At 44.9% G+C, this 20,209-nt stretch overlaps 2 protein-coding genes across 2 annotated transcripts; one reads left to right on the top strand and one right to left on the bottom strand.

The window, feature by feature from the left end:
* Window positions 1–1,744: 1,744 nt before the first annotated feature.
* On the bottom strand, window positions 1,745–10,988 carry NUDT9 (nudix hydrolase 9). Its single transcript, XM_029961097.1, has 8 exons — window positions 10,875–10,988; window positions 8,349–8,585; window positions 6,250–6,345; window positions 5,181–5,267; window positions 4,202–4,313; window positions 3,647–3,793; window positions 3,297–3,381; window positions 1,745–2,373 (listed from the first exon to the last, which is right to left on the bottom strand). The coding sequence occupies exons 2-8, from the start codon at window positions 8,540–8,542 to the stop codon at window positions 2,198–2,200; spliced, it is 897 nt and encodes a 298-aa protein (XP_029816957.1). The 5' UTR covers window positions 8,543–8,585; window positions 10,875–10,988; the 3' UTR covers window positions 1,745–2,197.
* A 553-nt stretch (window positions 10,989–11,541) lies between these two features.
* On the top strand, window positions 11,542–19,779 carry LOC103763486 (estradiol 17-beta-dehydrogenase 11). Its single transcript, XM_018073257.2, has 7 exons — window positions 11,542–11,775; window positions 14,046–14,153; window positions 14,766–14,897; window positions 15,504–15,610; window positions 17,094–17,231; window positions 17,482–17,598; window positions 19,091–19,779. The coding sequence occupies exons 1-7, from the start codon at window positions 11,566–11,568 to the stop codon at window positions 19,176–19,178; spliced, it is 900 nt and encodes a 299-aa protein (XP_017928746.1). The 5' UTR covers window positions 11,542–11,565; the 3' UTR covers window positions 19,179–19,779.
* The last annotated feature ends 430 nt before the right edge of the window (window positions 19,780–20,209 follow it).

Genomic DNA, 20,209 nt, shown 5'->3' with positions numbered 1-20,209 from the left:
GGTGAGTGTGGGTGCATATCAAGACTGCTTAGCAACACGTCCACCATCACAAGCAGCAGAGGATATCACAGTTCCAACACCTCCTTATTCTCCTTAGCAGACACATTCTTCCTTCATCTCCCAGAAGCACCAACTAGTGCTACCATTTTTTTTCTGAGAAAAAAGGCTAACTGTGTCTTTCACCATCTCCCATCTCTTGCTGGCCTCAAGAGAGGCACAACTGAAGCATAAAAAAGTCAGGACAGGATGAGATTATTCCTGAATCCCATTAACTCTGTGATTTTATTTTTAAGCACTTCACTGAAAACACTCCAATCAAGCTCTGCTTTAACGAAGAAGCCCCAAATGCTATTCCTACAAAGGAAGGTCAGAAAACACATTTCACCTGAACCATGTCACCTTTCCAATGAAAAGAATATAGGATTCAGAAATGCTATTTTGGTAGCTTAAATAGTGGAAGTCCCCAAGCTACGATTATATTTAACACAGGAACTTCTTACATAAACCAAGGATTATTTCCCAGAGAAACTGGTTCCATTGACAGTTTTTCCCCTGAGTCTGACTTATTGCTCACTTCACATTCTGTAACAACACACAAAAGTGTATATAAAACAACCTGGATTGCATGTACAAAAGCATATTCTTGGTGCCAATTCCATTTGGAAAAGATCCTTTCCCTGGGACAGCAAATGTCACGGGGAAAAAGTAATTTTGACTGCACTTTTTCTACCTGACTGCAGCCTGTTGCTTATTTGCTCTTTCTGCAGCCAAGACTCAGCCACCTTAAAACAATCAAATATAGTTCCCATAAGGATAAATCACAAGAGACTGACCTACTCACCACTGCTCCACTCAAACCAAGTACTAGAAAAAGATACAATGAAATTGTACAAGATTTTCCCCAGATACATGTATTACACTTACTAGTAAAACAATCACTAAACAGAAGGATCAAGCAAGCACCACAGCTGAAAACTTATTTTCAATAGCTATTTTCAAGAACTCTTTCAACAGCTTTTTGTTTAATCTGCACAGAGTTGGATGGCAGAAAGCACAGCTCTCAAACTGCAAGTACACTGCTGGTACACAGCTGGATTAAAAAGGTAGCAGGGACTTTAACTCACAAGATCCCATTTCTTCTGGAAAAAGAAAGTATGTACACTGCATCTCAGTCAGCAGCTTCAGTACTCTAGGTATTGTCCCCTAGCATCACTAAGGTGCAAAACATTACAGTCAGAATAACTATGTTGAAAAAAACCCACCACAAATATTCCTTTTATAAGACACACACTTCCATTGCCCAGCCTTTCTTAAGGAAAGATAAAGACAACTAACAGCAATTACTCACTGATTAAAAACACAGGGAGAAATGTCAGCAATTGTCGTGCAGCTCCTGTTAGCAGCATAAGTGCCATAGAAGGCCCACATCAGCCTGCAACTTACCCACATTACCTAAAGGCTTAAATTCACAAGATTATACCTTAAGGCTGCTCCTTCCAATGATTCTGTTTATGGTACAGTCTCCCCAACAGCTGTACTGCCATAAACAGTGGGAAGAGGGACCTTAAAATCCAGCTCTCCAAATCAGTCATCAAGTTTCATCCTTCAACAGTTATCTTTTAACACAGAGGCACTGTCACACATTCAGATGTGAATACCATCCATACCATAAACTAAAGAGTGATTAAATGTGAAAACCAATCTCTCAAAATGGAAAATCACTGCAAGGACGTGTCAAGCGAAATGATTCAAAAAAGAAACTTCACTTTATTATGTAGCACTTAAATTAAGTCATTATCCAGGTTATCCTACAAGTCTCACATCCCTTAAGGATTCACTCCTGACAAGGAATCAGTGCAAAAATACAGAGCTAAAGTGAACAGCTTCTGAACCACCACCAGTCAGAATCCCAGTGTGGCTGTGCACATCTGCAGATATGATGAAACAGCTGCAAATAACGAAGACAAGGAAGCAAAGCAAGGTCAGATCTCCTCCTGCATCTCATTTCACACTAGCTAAGAAATTAAAAGAAGCAAATTCAAGTCTCTGAAAAACCTTCTATTTATCACTGATGATTGTTTTTTCCAGCTGAATTTCACAGAATTTTCACTGAATTTCCTCTCAAAATGACAATGTCATCTGTTTCAAGGCTGGAAAACATATTCTTCTCCTGATGTCTGTCAGTTCCTCGTTGACATCACTCATGGCACTCAGGTCCAGGATCCTCACTCCAGTGGGCTCCCCGTTTTTCAGTCACAAGCTTAATGAAGTAGCTATGACTTGCATACAGCTCAAGCTTCTCACTGATGTCAATCCACTTGACTACTCCAGCATCATCACCTGCTTCCAAAGGCAAATTATCCATTGTCTCACCTGTTCACAAAAAAAAGAATTAGGACATGCTATTGTATCTTTTCTTCTTGTTTTTTCTTCCCAGATCTAATCAGTTCCCCCTTCCACAATGCTTCTTCACAGGCAGCAACTTCTTCTCAGAGAAAAAAGAAATAAGTCGCTCACTGATTCTGTGCCAGAAGCCTTTCTCATACTTGTACTATTTTAAGGCAAATCTGAGTGGTGCAGGTAACTCCTTGTCACCACTTGTAGGGTACCATGAGCAGCACAAAAAGTTACTTGAAATCATCAGGACAACACATACTCACTACCCCAAGTTTAGCCAATCCCTCTGCCTTGATTTTTGTTTGTTTGCCTAACATTTGACTGCTGCTTTTCTCAGGTATTATTCTACGTGAAAAACTGAATTCTGAAACATATATGCACTTATGAAAAAACAGAATAACTAAAACTTTACTAAAGGCCCCAAAATCAAAAATACTACTTAAGAAGAGATGCAGAAAGGCTTCTGAAACGCTCCCTCTAAGTTTTTACTCTGTTTCTAAAAAAAGAGTCCCAGGACTTCATAGACAACAACCAAGAAAACGCTTTTAAATTCTGCATTAGAAACAAAGACCAAAGATATAGGATTTCCCCCATTTCTGGGGGCTGATAAATCAAGGACCAGTGACATGTGAAACTTCACAGCTGGTATCTACTACTCAAAATTCAGTGGAAATGTCACTATATGAAGTCTCTGACTTAACAAGTCAGAAACACCTGACTAGATTGATGTCTCTTGCAGGTGAAAAATGAGAGTCCAAGATAACAGATCATTCTAAGAATCTAGTCCCATATTTTACACCTGACTTGCATGTTCTGCCATTCTCAGCTCAATATAGGTCCCAATTTCAAACAAGCACATGAAGTAAAAGGCAACTAAGAGCACATATGGAGATACTCACCTGTTTCATCATGATAGTTCACAGCCTCTGTCTCCATCCAGGCATTATCAGTGTTACGAGGGTCATCCACATATCCTCGGTACACCTAAGGCCCCAAACAAACCAAAATAAGCTCAGCATCACAACAAACAAGGTGGAATCACAACAAACAAGGTGGAATCACTAAGATTTTTTTCCTTTCCTCTAGCACATTTGCCCTTACAGCATTTTCAACAGTCCCTTCCATTTCCTACACCACGAGAACCTGAGCAACGTAACTTATTTTCATTTCAGCTACATTTTCTCAAGTTCCATAACCTGTGAGTTACATGCATAGCTCAAGAGGCTATCACAAGAGACCCAGAGCTCACCACAAAGTGTTCCTGGCTGAACAGCTTGTGGAGCTGCTTCTCCAATTTTGCTTTCTCCTCGGGCGATTTCTGCAAAGAGTTCAAGGCCTCCTCCCCAAATTCCCGCCTCAGGGTAGCGCTGATCTTCTCCCCTGGGTCCACCATCCCCTTAGAGGAAGAAAAACAAAAAAGGTGATTTTTTTCAATCCCTCAGATCTGACCTGCTTTAACTCCCAGCTCTTAGTATATTACATCCACCTGCATCATACTGGACACGGGAGGAACTTTACAATCAGCTGTAAAGATCAAGCACATACGCCCTTCAAAACCTGCAGTGGAATCAACTGTGCCTGCATTAAGCAAGACATGGGCAGATTTAAACAGGAATGCCACTTTGCAATGCAGAAACATCAGAAGGCATGCCTGGGCAAAGTTAGTTCAAGGAGCCTTTCTCTTCACTGCTGCAACACCAGGTCATTCATCAAAAAGCACTCTTCTATCACAGGCATGCCAGTTATTGCCTCATGGCCTCACCAGTGGGGGGAGATGTCAATGTCTCTGGAGATTTCCCCTTACCCCTGGAATGGCCCACTCCCCACAGTCTCTCCTCTTGATAGCCACAAACTGCAAGATGTTTTTGCCAGTAACTGGATGAGCAACTTTATTGCCACTTCCGTCCCTTTTCCACCTGTAGCAAACGACAAAGGCACAAACACCCACCACTGCCTTCAGTAAAGGATTAAGAACTACCAATAGTTAAAGCAAAAAGCTGTCCAAACAAAAACTTAAACAAAAGCAGCATGTCCTTGACTTTCAAGGAAGCAACTTGGTAGCAATGGCATCATTCTGAAAAGGGGAAGAACTAAAATGTACCAGGATGATTTTTCACAACAGTTCTACCTTCAGCATGGCACTTCCTAACTTGCACCTTTGTTGACTACACAGTCTTTTCTGAATGCCTTGTGTACACACAGATCCTGCTGGTAAAAGTACATTAAAACAAAGCACATGCTGACCAAAAGAGGATCTTAACCACACATCCTCCTATAATATAGTAAGTCAAGTTACTGTTTCTTACATAACAGAAGCAGGCACGTAGCTTTTTATTCTTTTTTTTTTTGCAATTGTGTCATTATGACAAAAAAACCTGTTCTTGCAATTTAATTTCACATGCCTCATTTAAGGCCTTTTGGCAGTGTAGTATCAAAGCATCACATAATCCTTTCAGTTCTTATATTTGTTACTGAAGATTCTTTATATAATCTATTTCCATTGAATTATGCTTCCTGGGTTATTTGTTTGGTTTTTTTTAATGTGCTTTCTCAGCATTTCAGAAGCAATTGCTTGTAATTAGCAGTGAGTCCTTACTCTTTACCATGTGTTCCTCATGTCTGTGTATCTCTCCACTCAGATACCCATATCTGAATGGGCTCACATATAGAGAACACACACACGAAAGGGCCACAAAAAGTAATAGCCTGTCCAGAGATGCACAGAAGAAACAAAATGCACTTTTTCTGTACTGCAGGGCACCTTGCAGTCACCTGCCCCTTACCTAGTTACGATGGGATCAGCAGCATGGTTTGGTCCCCAGCGCCCCAACAATCCTCTGCCTGTGAGGCCAGTCCTTCCCGCTGGATTTCTGAAATAAATGCCACAGTACACAACTTAAGAGTCCTGAACTGGTTCTAATCAGAAATTAAGCCCAGTTGCACCCTGATCTCTGAATTAGGACAATGCTATTGTCCCTCTGATCTCTGAGGGTCAGCTGGAATGCAAGGGGGTTTATTTACTGCTAAATTTATATACCCTTGACACAACAGTACACTAAACATATTTATTTCCCTGCATTCAAAAGATGCTCCAAGTATTCTAGAAAAAAATAAAACCAAAAAATCAGTTTTAAGGAAGATTAAATAACAAAAAAGGAAAGGATAGCAACATGCATTCAGTGTCCTCATGGGCTTTAAAAGGGAAGAGACACAGCATGGTTTTCTCCTTCATCAACCTCTTTTTGTGTTTAATAGCACTGGCAAAGGAAAAAGACAAAACAGCTTTGTCATTTTTCAGATCTTGTGTCCCGAAATGGTCCTGATCAGGCATCACTCTCATTATGCACACAGTCTTGTCTGAAAATGGAATCTAGTTTCCAAGACTATAGATGCATGGAGCATTCAATTATGTACAAAAGGCAGAAAGAAGAGAAACTATTTTTAGGTGAGATTACCCATCTGTGCTACGCCAGGGTTTGTCAGTGGAAAGAAATACTCTACTCCTCCACCTTAGCACACAAGTGGAACAAAAGCTTCAGAGCCCCACATTTGGTCAAACTGTGGAAACAATTAACCCAACAAACCCTACTATTGACAGTATTAGACCTCCCCTGACTCCAGTGCCACCACCACCCTATGTTGTGGCAGTAGTACTGGCTAACCATTTCACGCCTCTCTGCTACAATCTTCTTCCAAGAAGAACTCTGGCTCCAAGGTATCAGTTTTCCTGTCTCTAGGGGAGACTATCTTGGCTTTGTTCCAGCAGGTACCACGTACCAAAACTAACAGACCTGCCGGAGGACTGAAACTACATCACTGAAATAAATATGCAAACAAAAAAACCACACTCACCGGGGTCTCCCATTTTCAACCACGTACAAGCCATTCAGACTCTTCCTCTCCACTTCTCCATCTCTCTCATTGAATTTGGGAGAAAAACCTTCATCACTGTGTGGAAAATAATGATTTAATAGAGATACGTTATAAAACACAAAACACCCCTCTGCCCCCCAAAACCATCAGACTGGCAACACTCATTTGACCAATGAGTAGTTTTTACCAGAACTTATGTTGCAGACTCTCCCTTTTCTTTATATAAAGTCTCAACCTTTATTCATTATATTCTCCCTACATTTAGTTCTGCAGGAAAAGTGCAGAACTAAAGTATTTAACATCATATCTCTGTAAATTTTCATTTAGACAAAATGTTTCAAAGGTATTCTCGTTAAAGTTAGAATCGTAGAATCACAGAACTGTTTCAGCTGGAAAAGACCTTGAAACTTATTCAGTCCAACCATTTACCCAGCACTGCCAAGCTCACCACTAAACCATGTCCCTAAGTGCCACATCTACATGTATTTTAAATACCTACAGAGATGGTGACTCAACCACTTCCCTAGGCAGCCTGTTCCAATGCTTGATAAACCTTTTGGTGAAGAAATTTTCCCTAATATCCAAACTAAACCCCCTCTGGCACAACGTAAGGCTATTTCCTCCTGTCCTATCCCTTGTTATTAGGGAGAAGAGACTGACACCCGCCTTGCTACAACCTCCTTTCAGGTAGTTGTAGAGAGCAGTAAGGATCCCCCTGAGCCTCCTTTTCTCCAGGCTAAGCACCCCCAGCTCCCTTGGCTGTTCCTCACCACACTTGTGCTCCAGAACCTTCCCCAGCTCCATTGCCCTTCTCTGGACACACCACAGCACCTCAATGTCTTTCTTGTAGTGAGGGGCCCAAACTGAACATAGGATTTGGGGTGCAGCCTGACCAGTGCCGAGCACAAGGGGACAATCACTGCCCTGGTCCCGCTGGCCACACTATTCCTGATCCAGGCCAGGATGTCACTGGCCTTCTTGGCCACCTGGGCACACTGCTGGCTCGTGTTCAGCTGCTATCAACCAGCACCCCCAGGTCCTTTTCTGCTGGGCAGCTTTCCAACTCTTCCCCAGCCTGTAGTGCTACACGGAGTTGTTGTGATCCAAGTGCAGGATCCAGCACTTCACCTTATTGAACCTCATCCAATTGGCCTCGGCCCATTTATCCAGCCTGTCCAGGTCCCTCCACAGAGCCTTCCTACCCTCCAACAGATCAACAAACTGGCACAACTGGGTGTCACCCACAAAGTGACTGAGAATGCACTCAATCCCCTTGTCCAGATCATCAGTAAAGATACTAAACAGAACTGGCCCCAGTCCTGACTTTAAAATTTTTAAAGTATTGCTAACACCTACTAAAAGATTACACTGTCACAACTTGCCTTGGCAGAACATCAGCACACCTGTGGAGTCTGAGGATTGCCTTGTAATCAACAGAATATTAAACCCCACTAAGAGTAAACAGGAGCACATGTTCACACAACACTGGGCAACAAGGAAGGTAAGGCTGAAACCTCAAGAGCCTACACAGATGTGCATACATAGGAATCATCTTTTCACATTTATCACAGGTTACACCAGATGCATGCATTTAACTTTCTAGCCAAGAAGCATACAGCATTTCTTGAGAGGAGAATATTCACTGAATCAATAAAAATGAATACACATAGTCAAAAACCCCACAACAATTACAGTCATGCATTCAACCTGTCATATTTCCTGAGTCAGAGCACTCAAGAACTGCAATTCTACTTTCTTTTCTCATGTTGCATTCAATCCATGAACAAATAAGTATATAATGAAAATACTGTCCCAAATTCTTAAGGAGAATTAGGAAATTTTTATTTAGCTCACAACATAGAGAAACACTGCACAGCATCAACAGCTCAGTAAAATGATGTGTCAAAGATCTTCACAGCTAACCCAAACAACTCAGTTCTCTAACCAACACTTACACTTGACTTTCCCACATCACTGCAGAATCACACATCACTTAAAATTATGATCTTGTTAACTCAGGTCATCACTATTCCCTGCTTCCATGTTTATAGAAGAAAAGAGCCACCATTTCCACTCACTTGATTTGGGGATCTGCCCAACTGGGTCCAGACAAAACAGACTTTGCAGTGTACTCCACAGGATTATAATCTTTCCATTCCGTCAACCAGCCCACTTTATCTTCTGGAACTTGGCTACGCTCAACGTGTGATCCTGGATATGGGGAGGTGAGAGCTTTGCTGTGGTAGAACTTAACATTGTAACTGTTGAACATGTTCACAGGATGAAGATGGGACCAACAGTTTGCAGATGAGTTACTGAAAAATAAACAAAAAAAAGAGAAATATGAATCTCATTCATTAGGCTTTAACCTGTAATCTAATACCAGATCTGCAGGGTACAGGATAGCAAGCAGAATAGACCCAGCTCTTTCCAGAAGACAGTTCTCAGTAATATATCACTGCTTCTTTCAGTGATGTACCATACCAAATGTATGCAGGCCCAACAAGTCTGAATTTTATCATCAGCTACTTGAAGCAGAAGATACTCTACTAAATACACATGAAGATTTAACAGCATGAGGAAAAGCTGAAAACTAGAATTGCCATTCCAGGCTGTGTGTAACAGTGACTAGTCAGCAATCATATACAAGGAACACCCCAAAGATATTTATGATAAATGTAGTAAGAAGTCTGCTAAAGCATTAACTATCTATTTAAATCTTTATTAAATCTCTATTCATCAATAAAGCAACACAGCCTTGCAAGAGTCCTGTTCTTGCATCCAGTGGTAGACCACGTAAGACCAAGAATGAAATATCTAAGAGCCTGAGCAACACAGTTCTTCAAGTTGCAGTGAGCACCAAAATACCATTTTGTGCAATACAGATATGGGATAACACATACTTTGCTTTTCAGTTTAAAAAAAGGCTAGAACTGTCAAACACGGTTAAAAGAAAAAATACTTGAGGCCTCTATTTATTTTATTTTGCCATGGGTTTTCAGAAGCTGAAAGACCAGTCAACAGTAAAATACAACAGGTTGGGTTACAGTGCCTGTTCATCAGCTCTTAAAAACTCTACACAGATTTTCTTCAACATACTAAGTGGCCTTCTTGAACTCAATTTTTTTTTACTTGTTACAAAAAAAAGATTACTTTAGACAAGAGCCTTAAAGCTCAGCAAGGGGTTATTACCTAAAAAAGTACCTTAGAAACAAGAAATTCATACAGTCTTAGAAAAGTTATGAGGGTTTTATCAATAAAGAATTGCTTCCTCTACATAAGGAAATATATTTCCTCTGCAAAAGAGTATTTAGATTTTAACCACCTAACATCTGAGCATGGTGATGATGGGACTAATGAGTTTCAGGTAAAAAAAGAAAAAAAAATATTCATACATTATTTCCCCTGGTATTTGAACCCAGGTGTGAATATTAGATTAGAACCAGCAAAACAGGCCATGCTTTTTCAAAAACAGCAGTTCCAGTGCCAAACACCTCAGATGCTGTGAAATCCTCAGGTGCATCTAGGAGAGGAGGTTCTGCTTCTCACTGAAGCTGAGAGTTCACTGGCACAAGCACAGCACGCGTCACATTCACTGTTGAGCTGATGTTCTCAAAAGCACAATTCACAGAATCAATTGGGTCGGAAAAGACCTCCGAGATCGAGTCCAACCTCTGACCAAACACCACCATGTCAACTAGACCACGTGCCACGTCCAGTCTTTCCCTAAACACCTCCAGGGACGGTGACTCCACCACCTCCCTGGGCATCCCATTCCAACGCCTGAAGACCCTTTCTGTGAAGAAATTCCTCATAATATCCAACTCAGAAAACACCTGAAGTTCAAAAAACCACAAACCCCTAGCAGAGACGTGGCAAAGGGCAACATTCCTTTTGTATTTTTCGGTAATTACATTGCTTCAAAGGACAGGCCGGTTTGGGTTTCTGCCGTGCCCAAAAGGGACACCCCTCAGCGCCATCGCACGCCCCGCGCCGAGCTCCCCCTGCGCTGGTAGGGGACGGAAGGCAGCCCCGGGATAGAGGGCAGCCCCGGGATAGAGGGCAGCCCCGGGATCTCGGCCCGGCCGTGCGGCGGCTGCTCCCCGCAGAACAGGGCACCGACCTCCGGCAGCGACACCCTCGGCCGCGCTGCGGACGCGCCCGGCTCCCCCGCGCACAGCGCGTAACCTGAGGGCCGGGCGGCGCTGGGCAGCGCTCCGGGCCGACAGCACCACGGACAACGAGAGCACGGCCACCGCCCGCCGTCAGGGACCCGGCCGGCACGGCATTCGGCGGCGGCCCTCCGCGGCCCACGCGGCGGAGCGAGCCCCGCCTAGCCTCGCCCGCCGGCCGGGAGACGGGAGTCTGGCGCCCGGGCTCGGGATGGGAAGCGCTCGCACGGGCGTGCGAGCAGCCGCTCCAGGACACCGCTTCAAGGGACAGCCGTGCCCTTCCAGCTCTACCCTCGGCGGTCAAGAGCCGCCCGCCGGCCCCGGTACAAGCTCGCCCCGCATTGGGCGGAGCGGCGCCAGTGACGAACGCCCCGCACCGGGACTATCTGGGATAGAGCTCGTTCCCTACGGTGCTAGGCTGGGCACTGGTACCTAGAACGGGGGCCGGGAACACAGCAGTGTTTGGGCTACTGCAGAGCACCGCTCCCACAGTACCAGCGCTGTCTCTCCAACATTCCGCCGGCCATCAGCAAGGGCGGGATGGGGAAGATCCTGGGAGGGGACTCCGCGAGGCCAGCTGACCCAAACTAACCAAAGGGATGCTCCATGCCGCCTGACGTCAGCTCAGATATGATACTAAAAAAAAAAAAAAAAAAGGAGGAGGGCGCAGGGGAGGGCATTTGCTATTTGCAAAGTTCGCCTTCCGGAGCGACCCCTACGTGTGCTGAAGCCCTGCTTCCCGGGATGTGGCCGGACGCCGCCTGATCATGGGAAACAGAGAATAACTTCTCTCTTTTTTTCACCTCTTTGCTTGTGCGTGCGCAAACTTTCGATTTTACTTCTGTAAACTGCTTTGTCTCAACCTGCGGGTCGCTTTCCGTGTTATTCTCCATCCCCTGCCCGGCCGGGAAGGGGGAATGACAGAGCGCCTTGGAGGGCACAGCCCACGCTCCAGCCCCCGCCGGCCCCGGCCCGCGGCTCGGGCCCGGCCCGGGCCACGCCCCGCGCTCAAGCGCGCTCTGATGGGCGCTGGCCGCGGGGGGCGGAGCTCGCGGCCGTGGGCCGGGCGGGGGTGGCGGGGACCTCGGCACATTTCGGGCAGCGAAGGAGCCTCGGGAGAGCCATGAACCTGTTCCTGGAGCTTCTCCTGTTTCTGGGCACGCTCGTCTACTCCTACCTGGAGGCTTTCGTGAAGCTGTTTGTCCCCGTGAGGAGGAAGTCTGTCAGCGGAGAGCTTGTGCTCATCACGGGTGCTGGCCATGGCGTCGGCAGAGCGACCGCCCTCGAGTTCGCCAAGCGCCAGAGCAGGCTGGTCCTCTGGGACATCAGCAAGGTAATGGCACAGCTCGTGTCCTCACTCCTTCACCTCCGAGCCCCATGGGGTTCAGGAGCGTAAGAGGGGCATCACCAGATTGCATCCACAGCAGCTCCTTCCCCCTGCGCTGCCGTCGGCTCACGGCCGGCTCTGGCTGGCCCGCTGAGCGCCAGGAGAGGGTTTGGCCCCGCTGGCAGCAGAGGATGGAGGGCTCTGGGTCCCGCAGTTCCTCGGTGCTGCTCAGCGAGGGGGCAGGCAGCGCCTGGCAGAGCCCCTGCGAGAGGGAAGTGCGTGCTCCGAGAGCTGCTGCTGGAACCGCTGCCTGGGCTGGCAGGCAGAGCACGCCCAGACCAGCAGCCTGCGTCCACAGAGGAGCAGGTTTGCCTCCGCTGAGTGTCTCTGGCCTCAGGCTTTTTGCGTACAGTTGCTGGAAGGTGTGTTTTCTCTTTACTCATCAACTGCACTTGCTGTGCTGAGCTGTGTGTGAGCTCTGCTGCCGCCCTCTTGGGGCAGCTACAAGTGTAGATGGCTCCTTGCTGAATGTTTCATACTGGCCCAAAAGTGTTTCACGATAATTTGCACTGAACGCAAAAAGACCTTGGCAAGTGGAGGACGGACAGGTACAAAGATGCTCTTGGCAGTCAGATAGGGATCGAGGCCAAGTGTGAAAGGTGCAAGCAGCTGTGGCAAGGGAGGATGAGAGGCGGAGAGCAGAGAGTGGGAAAGGTTTCTGACACAGTGGTCAGGAGAGGAATTCAATACCTGTCGTCCTGAGCTGCAAAACCAAAATCCAGCCCACCACAAAACAAACAAAGAAACACCACAAAATCCAAGACAAGCCGAGGATAAGGGGTTGTTAAGCAGGGATAAGGTACTGTTTAGAACATTTTCAGTGTCTGTTCGTGCTGCCCATTATGGCCTGGACCCAAGACACTGGAGAGGTGGCAGGAGGCCATAGCACTGCTCCCCAATAGTGTACAGGTCGCAGCACAGTAGAAGCATTGTCCATTTGCCTGGATGGGAATTCGGGGAATTAAGGAATAAATTAGTAGCGAGCGACACCTGGTTTGGTGTGGGAGATAGAACTGTAAGGTGGGCGTAAGGAGGAACTGAAATACAATACCAATAGGGGTGGTGGATTCCAGAGGATTTAGGACTGTGCTTCTCCAGTCAGCTACCTAGTCCAAAGCCTCCTTCCTGGGAGGCCTCAAGCCTTAAGACAGAGCCAGGACTGAGGGCCACTGCCCAGTCACCCACTGCAGGGACCTGCACAGGTAATGTAGGTGCTGAAGCTGCCCGGCTATTTTGTGACGTCTGAGGCCTTCACTGCACAGGTCCCTCTGGCGCCTGGGGACAAGCTCTACATCCCACTCACTTCTGGCCTTTGTGTCGGGGTTGACAGAGAACCTGTCAGCAGCCTGGCAATTAGTGATGAGGAATATAACCAGCTTTTAGGAAATATTTACTGTAATGCCAGACGGAACAAACGTAATGCAGCCCAGACCAAAGGTCACCAATTAAAATGTGTATAGTGTCACCAATAGCATGTCACAGCATGGACAGTGTCTTCAGTGTCACCAATAAGAGTGTGTGCAGTGTCTACAGTTTTTTATGCTTGAGACTTTTGACCAATTGTGTTGTGGCACGATAGTGTACAAAGAGTATAAAAGAAACACTTGAGAGCAATAAACAGCTTCCTGTTCACCTTACACCTGGACTATGTCTGATATCTGTGTCGCTTTGGCCGTTCCGACATTATCAGCGACAGTCTTGTCTTAGTGGGTTGATGTAATGATTTAGGGAAGCTTCTGTTCTGTGTGTATCAGATGCCATTCCTGAAATGCCATTTTGCACTGTGGAGGGCATCTCTTTTCTTACACCTAGTCTGTGAATACATAGAAACCACTTTTCATATCTCAAAGTGTCAGACAGGCCTGTGTTTTAAGAGTTCTGTTTACACTCACAGTGTCTCCCTGCTGTGCTGTGATAGGCACTGTGAACCCCCTTTCTGCAGCCTAGTTACATGTGCCTTACCAAGGCAAACTCGCTCTTGTTGCCACATTGCCTTTCTGGCAGTCCCTCTAGGCAGGTCCAAAATTTAAGGCTGGAATACCTGTCCTCTCAAGGACCCCACCTACAGCTCTGTCCCTGGGTAACCATGGGGTGTGGCTGTGTTTGTACAGTTAAGAGACATCTCCAGGCTGTAACTGCTCTGCCGAGATGCCTGAGCAGCAACACGTGGGCAGGGCACAGTTGTGCATGAGTGTCTTCTTTTCTGCCCCTTCCAGCACGGCGTTGAGGAGACGGCAGCAGAATGCAAGGGTCTGGGGGCCACTGTTGAAACCTTCGTGGTGGACTGCAGCAAACGGGAGGAGATCTACAGCGCTGCAGAGAAGGTAGGGCAGCAGGGGCACGGACAGAGGCTCACCCAAACATGCTCCATTTCCAGAAAAGCTGGGACAGCTGGAGAAGAGGCATTGCACACAAATCATGCAAGGCCTTGGAACCTCCCCACTCCTCACTGCTCTCTGTACACAGAGTGGTGAGGCATTTCCAAGATCACACCCTTTAGTGATGCTCCAGGGTATCATTCCTCACTGCCAAGTTTGCTCTGAAGAGTTCCAGCCTCTGAAGAAACACAGGCAGCACTGAGGACATATGAATGTAAAGGTTGTGGTCCAGCTGGCTCAAAACTGTCTGTACCTCCATAGTCCCAGCTGTGACTACACAGTCCAAACTGTGTGTGCACACAGTGTGTGGAAGACAATAAATTTTGGCAGTAATTGTTTAAGGGAGAAGAATCAGATCTAAACTAGATCTCATGGTAATTACCTCACAGTTTCTGCCACATCTGGAAAGGTACCATGATCTTCCTCTCCATAAAAGAAATAATGTTAAGAAATAAATTAATTATTGCTCATCTTCTGCAGCCGTGCATTTTTTCCTTTTTTGTTTTTTATATAATGAATGAGAGACACACTTCTGGGGCTTTGTTTTGTCTCCAAAAGGTGAAAAAGGAAATTGGGGATGTGACCATCCTGGTGAACAATGCTGGTGTGATCACAGCTGCCGACCTGCTCTCAACTCAGGACCACCAGATAGAAAGAATGTTTGAAGTCAACATCCTGGCTCACATGTGGGTAAGGGCCACTACCATCTCCATACCTACATTTTTGGAGGGCATACCTGTTGAGGAGACCTATTTAAAGTAACCCTTATTACCAGTGATTTACCAAAGTGTCTTTTGGATGTGTACAGCACAGGGGCACCCTTGGGAAACTTGAACAGCCTCCTGCTGATCTGAGCAGGCTGGTGACAGCCTCATGTGCAGCATCTGTCAGAGCTGTACTGGGGCTTACAGAGTGGGGGGGTTTCAGCTGTTAAGCAATATTTGTTTGCAGCTGAAGAGAAGCTGCAGGTTGACAAGTGTTTTATTGTACATGCTGGGGGTGAGCATTGCCACTGACTCCTGAAACCTCAAAAGCAGCAGAGGAAAGATGTGAAAATGAGATCCTGTTTATAGCTGACTTCCTGAAACATTTGCAGAGCAGGTTGCCAGATGCACCAGCTGATCAGAGAACATGTATCACTGGGGCTCTCAGATTGTGAGGTGCTGTGCAGCACAAAGCATTAGTCTCTTAATGACTGATATTCAGGGTCAGTGCTGAATATGCCTAAGAAAACCTTGTTCTTCTCTTCCTTCCTGCCCCCTGCATTTTTGCCTCTTGGATTAAATGACTTTGAAGACAACAAGAGCTTTTCTGCCAGCCATGATGAACAACAACTATGGGCACATTGTCACCGTGGCTTCGGCAGCAGGTCATTTTGGAACTTCTTTCATGGTGGCTTATTGGTAAGTGATTTTTTTAGTCAGCTCGCTTCTTTTTTTTTTTTAATTTTTAATCGTGTCTTCTCCATCATAAAATACCAAGTTATTAGCTCTGACTGAATCGAGAGCAATGCTTGTATGAAAGAATAATCATTTGACACATCAACTAATGAAAGATTTTCTCCTATTTTCTCTCCATCACCAATCCAGACTTTTGCTTAGCAAAAAGGTATCCTCCCTTCTCCTTACAACATAGTGATTCTGTGATTTGTTGTAGAGTTGTCAAGTAAACCCCTAGTGAGTAGTTCTTGATTCTTTTGCCTTTGTGGCAGTGACTGTAGTGTATAGAAATAGAATCATCGAGGTTGGAAGGGACCTTTATGGTCATGAATTCCAGCTGTGAACCCAGCACTACCACTGCAACCCCCAAACCACTAAACCACATCACCCAGTGCTAGATCCAGAGACGTCTTAAACACCTGTAGGGATGGTGACTCCACCACCTCCCTGGGCAACCTATTCCAATGCCTGACCACTCCAGTAATGAGAAAAATTTTCTGATATTTAATCTGAATCTCCCCTGTGTCAGCTTAAGGCTGAGACTCATCTGCCTGTTCATCCTGGTCTATAACAGACTCCCACCGTTATGTCTTCCCTACTGACCTTCCCCGCGATCTTCTGCCATCATGACATAAAATTACTTTTTTACTTGAAACATGTTGGGAAAATCATGGTGCATGCACATAAAACTTATTGGATTGCATATTGTCATTCACAATATGCATCACATCTAGCCTTCTATAACAGCAGCTCCAGGTGCAGCAGTCTTCCCCTGGGAACACTCTTAGAGAATCACTCCCTGCTGGCAATGTGAGAACTCCCCAGCCAGGGATTTTAGTGGGATTACACTGTCCAAATCAATGACAGTCAATAAACTGATTCTCTGGTTCTCCTTTCCTTGGAATTGACTTAAACTAGAGGCACACACCTATTTCTGTGGCACATTGTTCCTCAGTTTTGCTTGCTTAATGCTCCTCTATTTCAAAAGTCACACACAACTGTTACAAGATGCTCCCATGTGGTATAAGAAACAGTAGAGGGTTAATCTTTTCTACACTGCCTATCCTTTTTAATTTTAGAGATTCAGGCTGCATTCCTTCTACAAATCTTCTCACATGGATAAATCAGAATATCTGTCTATCAATGCACATTAGTTATTGTTTTCTAAGATTTCTTTAGTCTGTTTGCAACCAAGGTGACTTTTTTTGAGACATCTGCTGTGCATTCCACAATTACTCCCCAAGCTGCAATATCTAATCCAGCACTACATCCTGGCACAGGGGAAGTTAGAATTAGTCCCTGCCCTATCTCTCAGCTGGATTACATTCTTTGGAGGGTTTTTTTGCCTCCCAGCCTGTACTGTATGATTGTTTAGGCCATTTACAGTTGTAGAGAGTTAGAAATACTATTTATGCCTTCTAATTTGTGCTTTTTTCCCCTCCTGCAGCTCAAGCAAGTTTGCTGCAGTTGGATTTCATAAAGCTCTGACAGAGGAGCTGTCTACCCTGGGAAAGGATGGAATAAAAACCACGTGCCTTTGTCCGGTTTTTATAAACACAGGATTTGTCAAAAACCCCAGAACAAGGTAACTCAATGCTCTGCATTCCTGTCCTTCCTTCTTTGCACCAGGGCACTGCATAATATCCCAGCTTCAGGCCTTCTATTTCAACTGACTGTATAATAACAGTGTGTATAATTGTCTAAAGAAGTGTCCTTTAACCCACATAATGTTGCATTTGAATTACTTGAGTTTGTGCATATGTGAAGCATCCTTGTGAAGCTTGTACCACCCCTTTCTACCACCACAGCTCTTACATGTGTTCTTTTCTTTACAGGATTGGAAAGATTTTGGAGACTGAAGAGGTTGTAGAGGCTCTGATGGAAGGAATAGTGACCAACCAGAAAATGGTTTTTGTTCCACCGCAGCTAAATATTGGTTTGCTTTCTGAAATGTAAGTAGCAAAAGAAAATGAAAAAGTGGGGGTGGAAACAACAATGCTTACTACCTGAGTATATGAGGTTCAAACTTGTAACATCTGAATGAAGATAAATTTAATTTTATGGGAAACTGCATGTTGCACTCATGATATTAAAAGATATAGTTTGGCAGCATAGGGAAACCCTGAAATGACAGCTGGACAGAAATAATTTACATTCAGCCCAGTTTCATTTATTTTATATTCAGTATTGGACATTGTTATACTTATTAATCCAGATTTGACATCAGTATGCCTATAGCAACTAGATAATGTGTAATTGTCTGTAGGAGACAGTATAATGTATTAAACAACCAGCCATCTAAAATATTTTAGTATGAGAAGAACACATCACAAGGTAATGAAATAGCAGTGGTTCTTTCTAATGAGAACACACACAAAGATTTTTTGGAGCCCTCTCATAGGTCCTTCTAATCCACTTGCTGCAGATAACTGTTCACAGTGAAGAGCTCAACTATTCTACAGGCCAATAAGGAAGGAGAGGGAGAACAGAACACCTTTTCCTCAGAGATCATGATTTTCCTTGGGCTTGCAAACAACAGTTTTTCTGCATCAGCATCGTTCTAGAAAGAGCTGAGGACTTGCTGCTTATTAGTGTTTGTTTCTTCATGTCAGCACCAAAGATTGAGGTCATGGAGGCTGGGGACTTTGCTTCAAAAGGGCTCTACTTTTCTCTGCCATGTAAAGCAAGATTTTTCCTCTCACACATCTTTAATATTCAGTGTAGCTGCTCTGCTGAGGAGGTGTTGTTATCAGAGCTCAAGTTCCAAATCTGTAATTTACGTCAGAACAACTAAGTGAATGTCTCAGTTAACTCCTTTAGTATTTCATGAAACACTTGGTAATACCTTGTTTGCAAAACCCAACAACAGACAGTGGGAAAAAGTTTTTCAGTTTTTTGCATCTCTAGGAGCTGCTTGCTGACAGTGCAAGTCTGCAGAAGCATAGACAAATCAAAACTAATGCTGTCAAAACCTTTAGGATAACTTTGCTTTTCTGTCTTAATTTGGGACAGGGGGACAGAGAGATATAACTCTTAAGAGAAAGAATCCTAGGAGAGGAAACTGCACCTCAGTTTTAACATCTCATCCTTCCTTAGGCCTGCTGCTTTTCAGAGCATGAAGCACGTAATACACACCTATATCTGTACAATATTGAGCCTTCCTGGATCCTCCAGCAATATTGCAACCCAAATACTGCCCAGCATATACCCAGCATTGGAACTGTCCTAACAAGACTTGGCTGAGACTGGAGTTTAATTAGTCAGAGATTGATGAGAGCTATGTGTTCTTTGGAAATAATGCCCAGTTTAAGACTTAGTCTCAGTCCATATATGTGCATGTATTCTGCTCCCAGACCACTCTTCCCTCACCTGCAGTGCCACTTTTTCCCATAATTTAAGTTTCTATCTCATGCTTAATTTCATGAGAGTTATTTTCTCTTTCAGGGTGTTTCCAGAACGTGCCCTGAATGTTCTGAAGAAGCTCACTGTTCCAAAGTTTGATGCAATCATTGGGCAGGGAAGCACCCAGTGAAAGCCAAGAATTGATTCTCATTTTGCAGTGGCACGAGTGAAAACAGAACATGTGCTGAGGGTAGTTCAGCTGGTTTGATACAGAACTAAGACAGGTGCTTCCAGGCCACCATTTCCAAGCACACAGAAAGGTTTATCCCACACCTGTAGCAGGAATATACCTGCATAATATGAAATGTTAGCAAAGCAGAGATGCAGCTCTAGAAAGGCTGCTTTGAGTGTACATCACATTGCCTCTGTCTCATAGTGTTGAGGCAGACAGGAATTCCCACAAAGCCTGTATTTGGGACAGCACAGCTGCCTATTTGAGTGCCGAGGGATTGCCTGAAAATATGTTAATGTGGACTCATTCCTGAGCAAAGCTGTCTTGCAAGAAAAAATTTATACAGCAGGTAGGTGGCCTGTTTCCCCTCAATTTATCTTTTAAATGTAAAAAAATATGCTGTAATGAACACTTACAGTTTCATGTGCATTTGTAATGTGTATTATGGAACTATTTTAATTAATTGTATTATTGAAATAATGCAGCCTTGTTTGTAATGTAATGCCTAATTACATTGATTATCAATTATGCCTTAGCACCATCAACACTCCTTATTTCAAATAAATACATTTTTCTAACCCAAAAGTGTCTCTCAGCAATGGAGACGGGAACTAGGTCCAAGAAAGGACAGTGGAGCAAGTGCAAAAGTGAAAGGGTCAGCCAGAGCCTGCCAACCACCAGGCCAGGCTGCAGGGATGAGGCAGGTCCCGTGGTCACACCAGGAAGTCACATCAGGATCAGTGAGGTACAGGGCCAGGCATGGCACACCACCAGCACAGCCTACACAGGGGCTGGGGCCAAGGCCAGGGCTTAAAGGTGGGTGCCAGGGAAGAGGGTACATGGGAAAAGGCTCCAGATGAGCCTTCGCTCAGCTCCTCATGACAAGCCAGTGGCCTGATCTGATGGGACCCACCTTGACCAGGAGGTTAATCCCCAAAGGCCTTCAGCCTGTGGTACAAGAGAGCAGCACCTGATGAAACACGGGTCAA

Source organism: Manacus vitellinus, unplaced genomic scaffold (assembly GCF_001715985.3).
Source record: "Manacus vitellinus isolate BGI_N305 unplaced genomic scaffold, ASM171598v3 scaffold_0_pilon, whole genome shotgun sequence".
Lineage (NCBI taxonomy): Eukaryota > Metazoa > Chordata > Aves > Passeriformes > Pipridae > Manacus > Manacus vitellinus.
This window is presented reverse-complemented; position numbering and strand designations above follow the sequence as displayed.

Bases quoted from the DNA above. Each gene is read 5' to 3' on its own strand.
- NUDT9 (XM_029961097.1), bottom strand. From the start codon at position 8,542: ATGTTCAACAGTTACAATGTTAAGTTCTACCACAGCAAAGCTCTCACC. The intron at 3,794-4,201 runs GTAAGGGGAAAT...TCTTCCTCTAAG, and splicing joins GGGAGTGGGCCATTCCAGGG to GGGATGGTGGACCCAGGGGA. The intron at 3,382-3,646 runs GTGAGCTCTGGG...TTGGGGCCTTAG, and splicing joins TCAGCCAGGAACACTTTGTG to GTGTACCGAGGATATGTGGA.
- LOC103763486 (XM_018073257.2), top strand. From the start codon at position 11,566: ATGAACCTGTTCCTGGAGCTTCTCCTGTTTCTGGGCACGCTCGTCTAC. The intron at 14,898-15,503 runs GTAAGGGCCACT...ATGACTTTGAAG, and splicing joins ACATCCTGGCTCACATGTGG to ACAACAAGAGCTTTTCTGCC. The intron at 17,599-19,090 runs GTAAGTAGCAAA...TTTCTCTTTCAG, and splicing joins ATTGGTTTGCTTTCTGAAAT to GGTGTTTCCAGAACGTGCCC.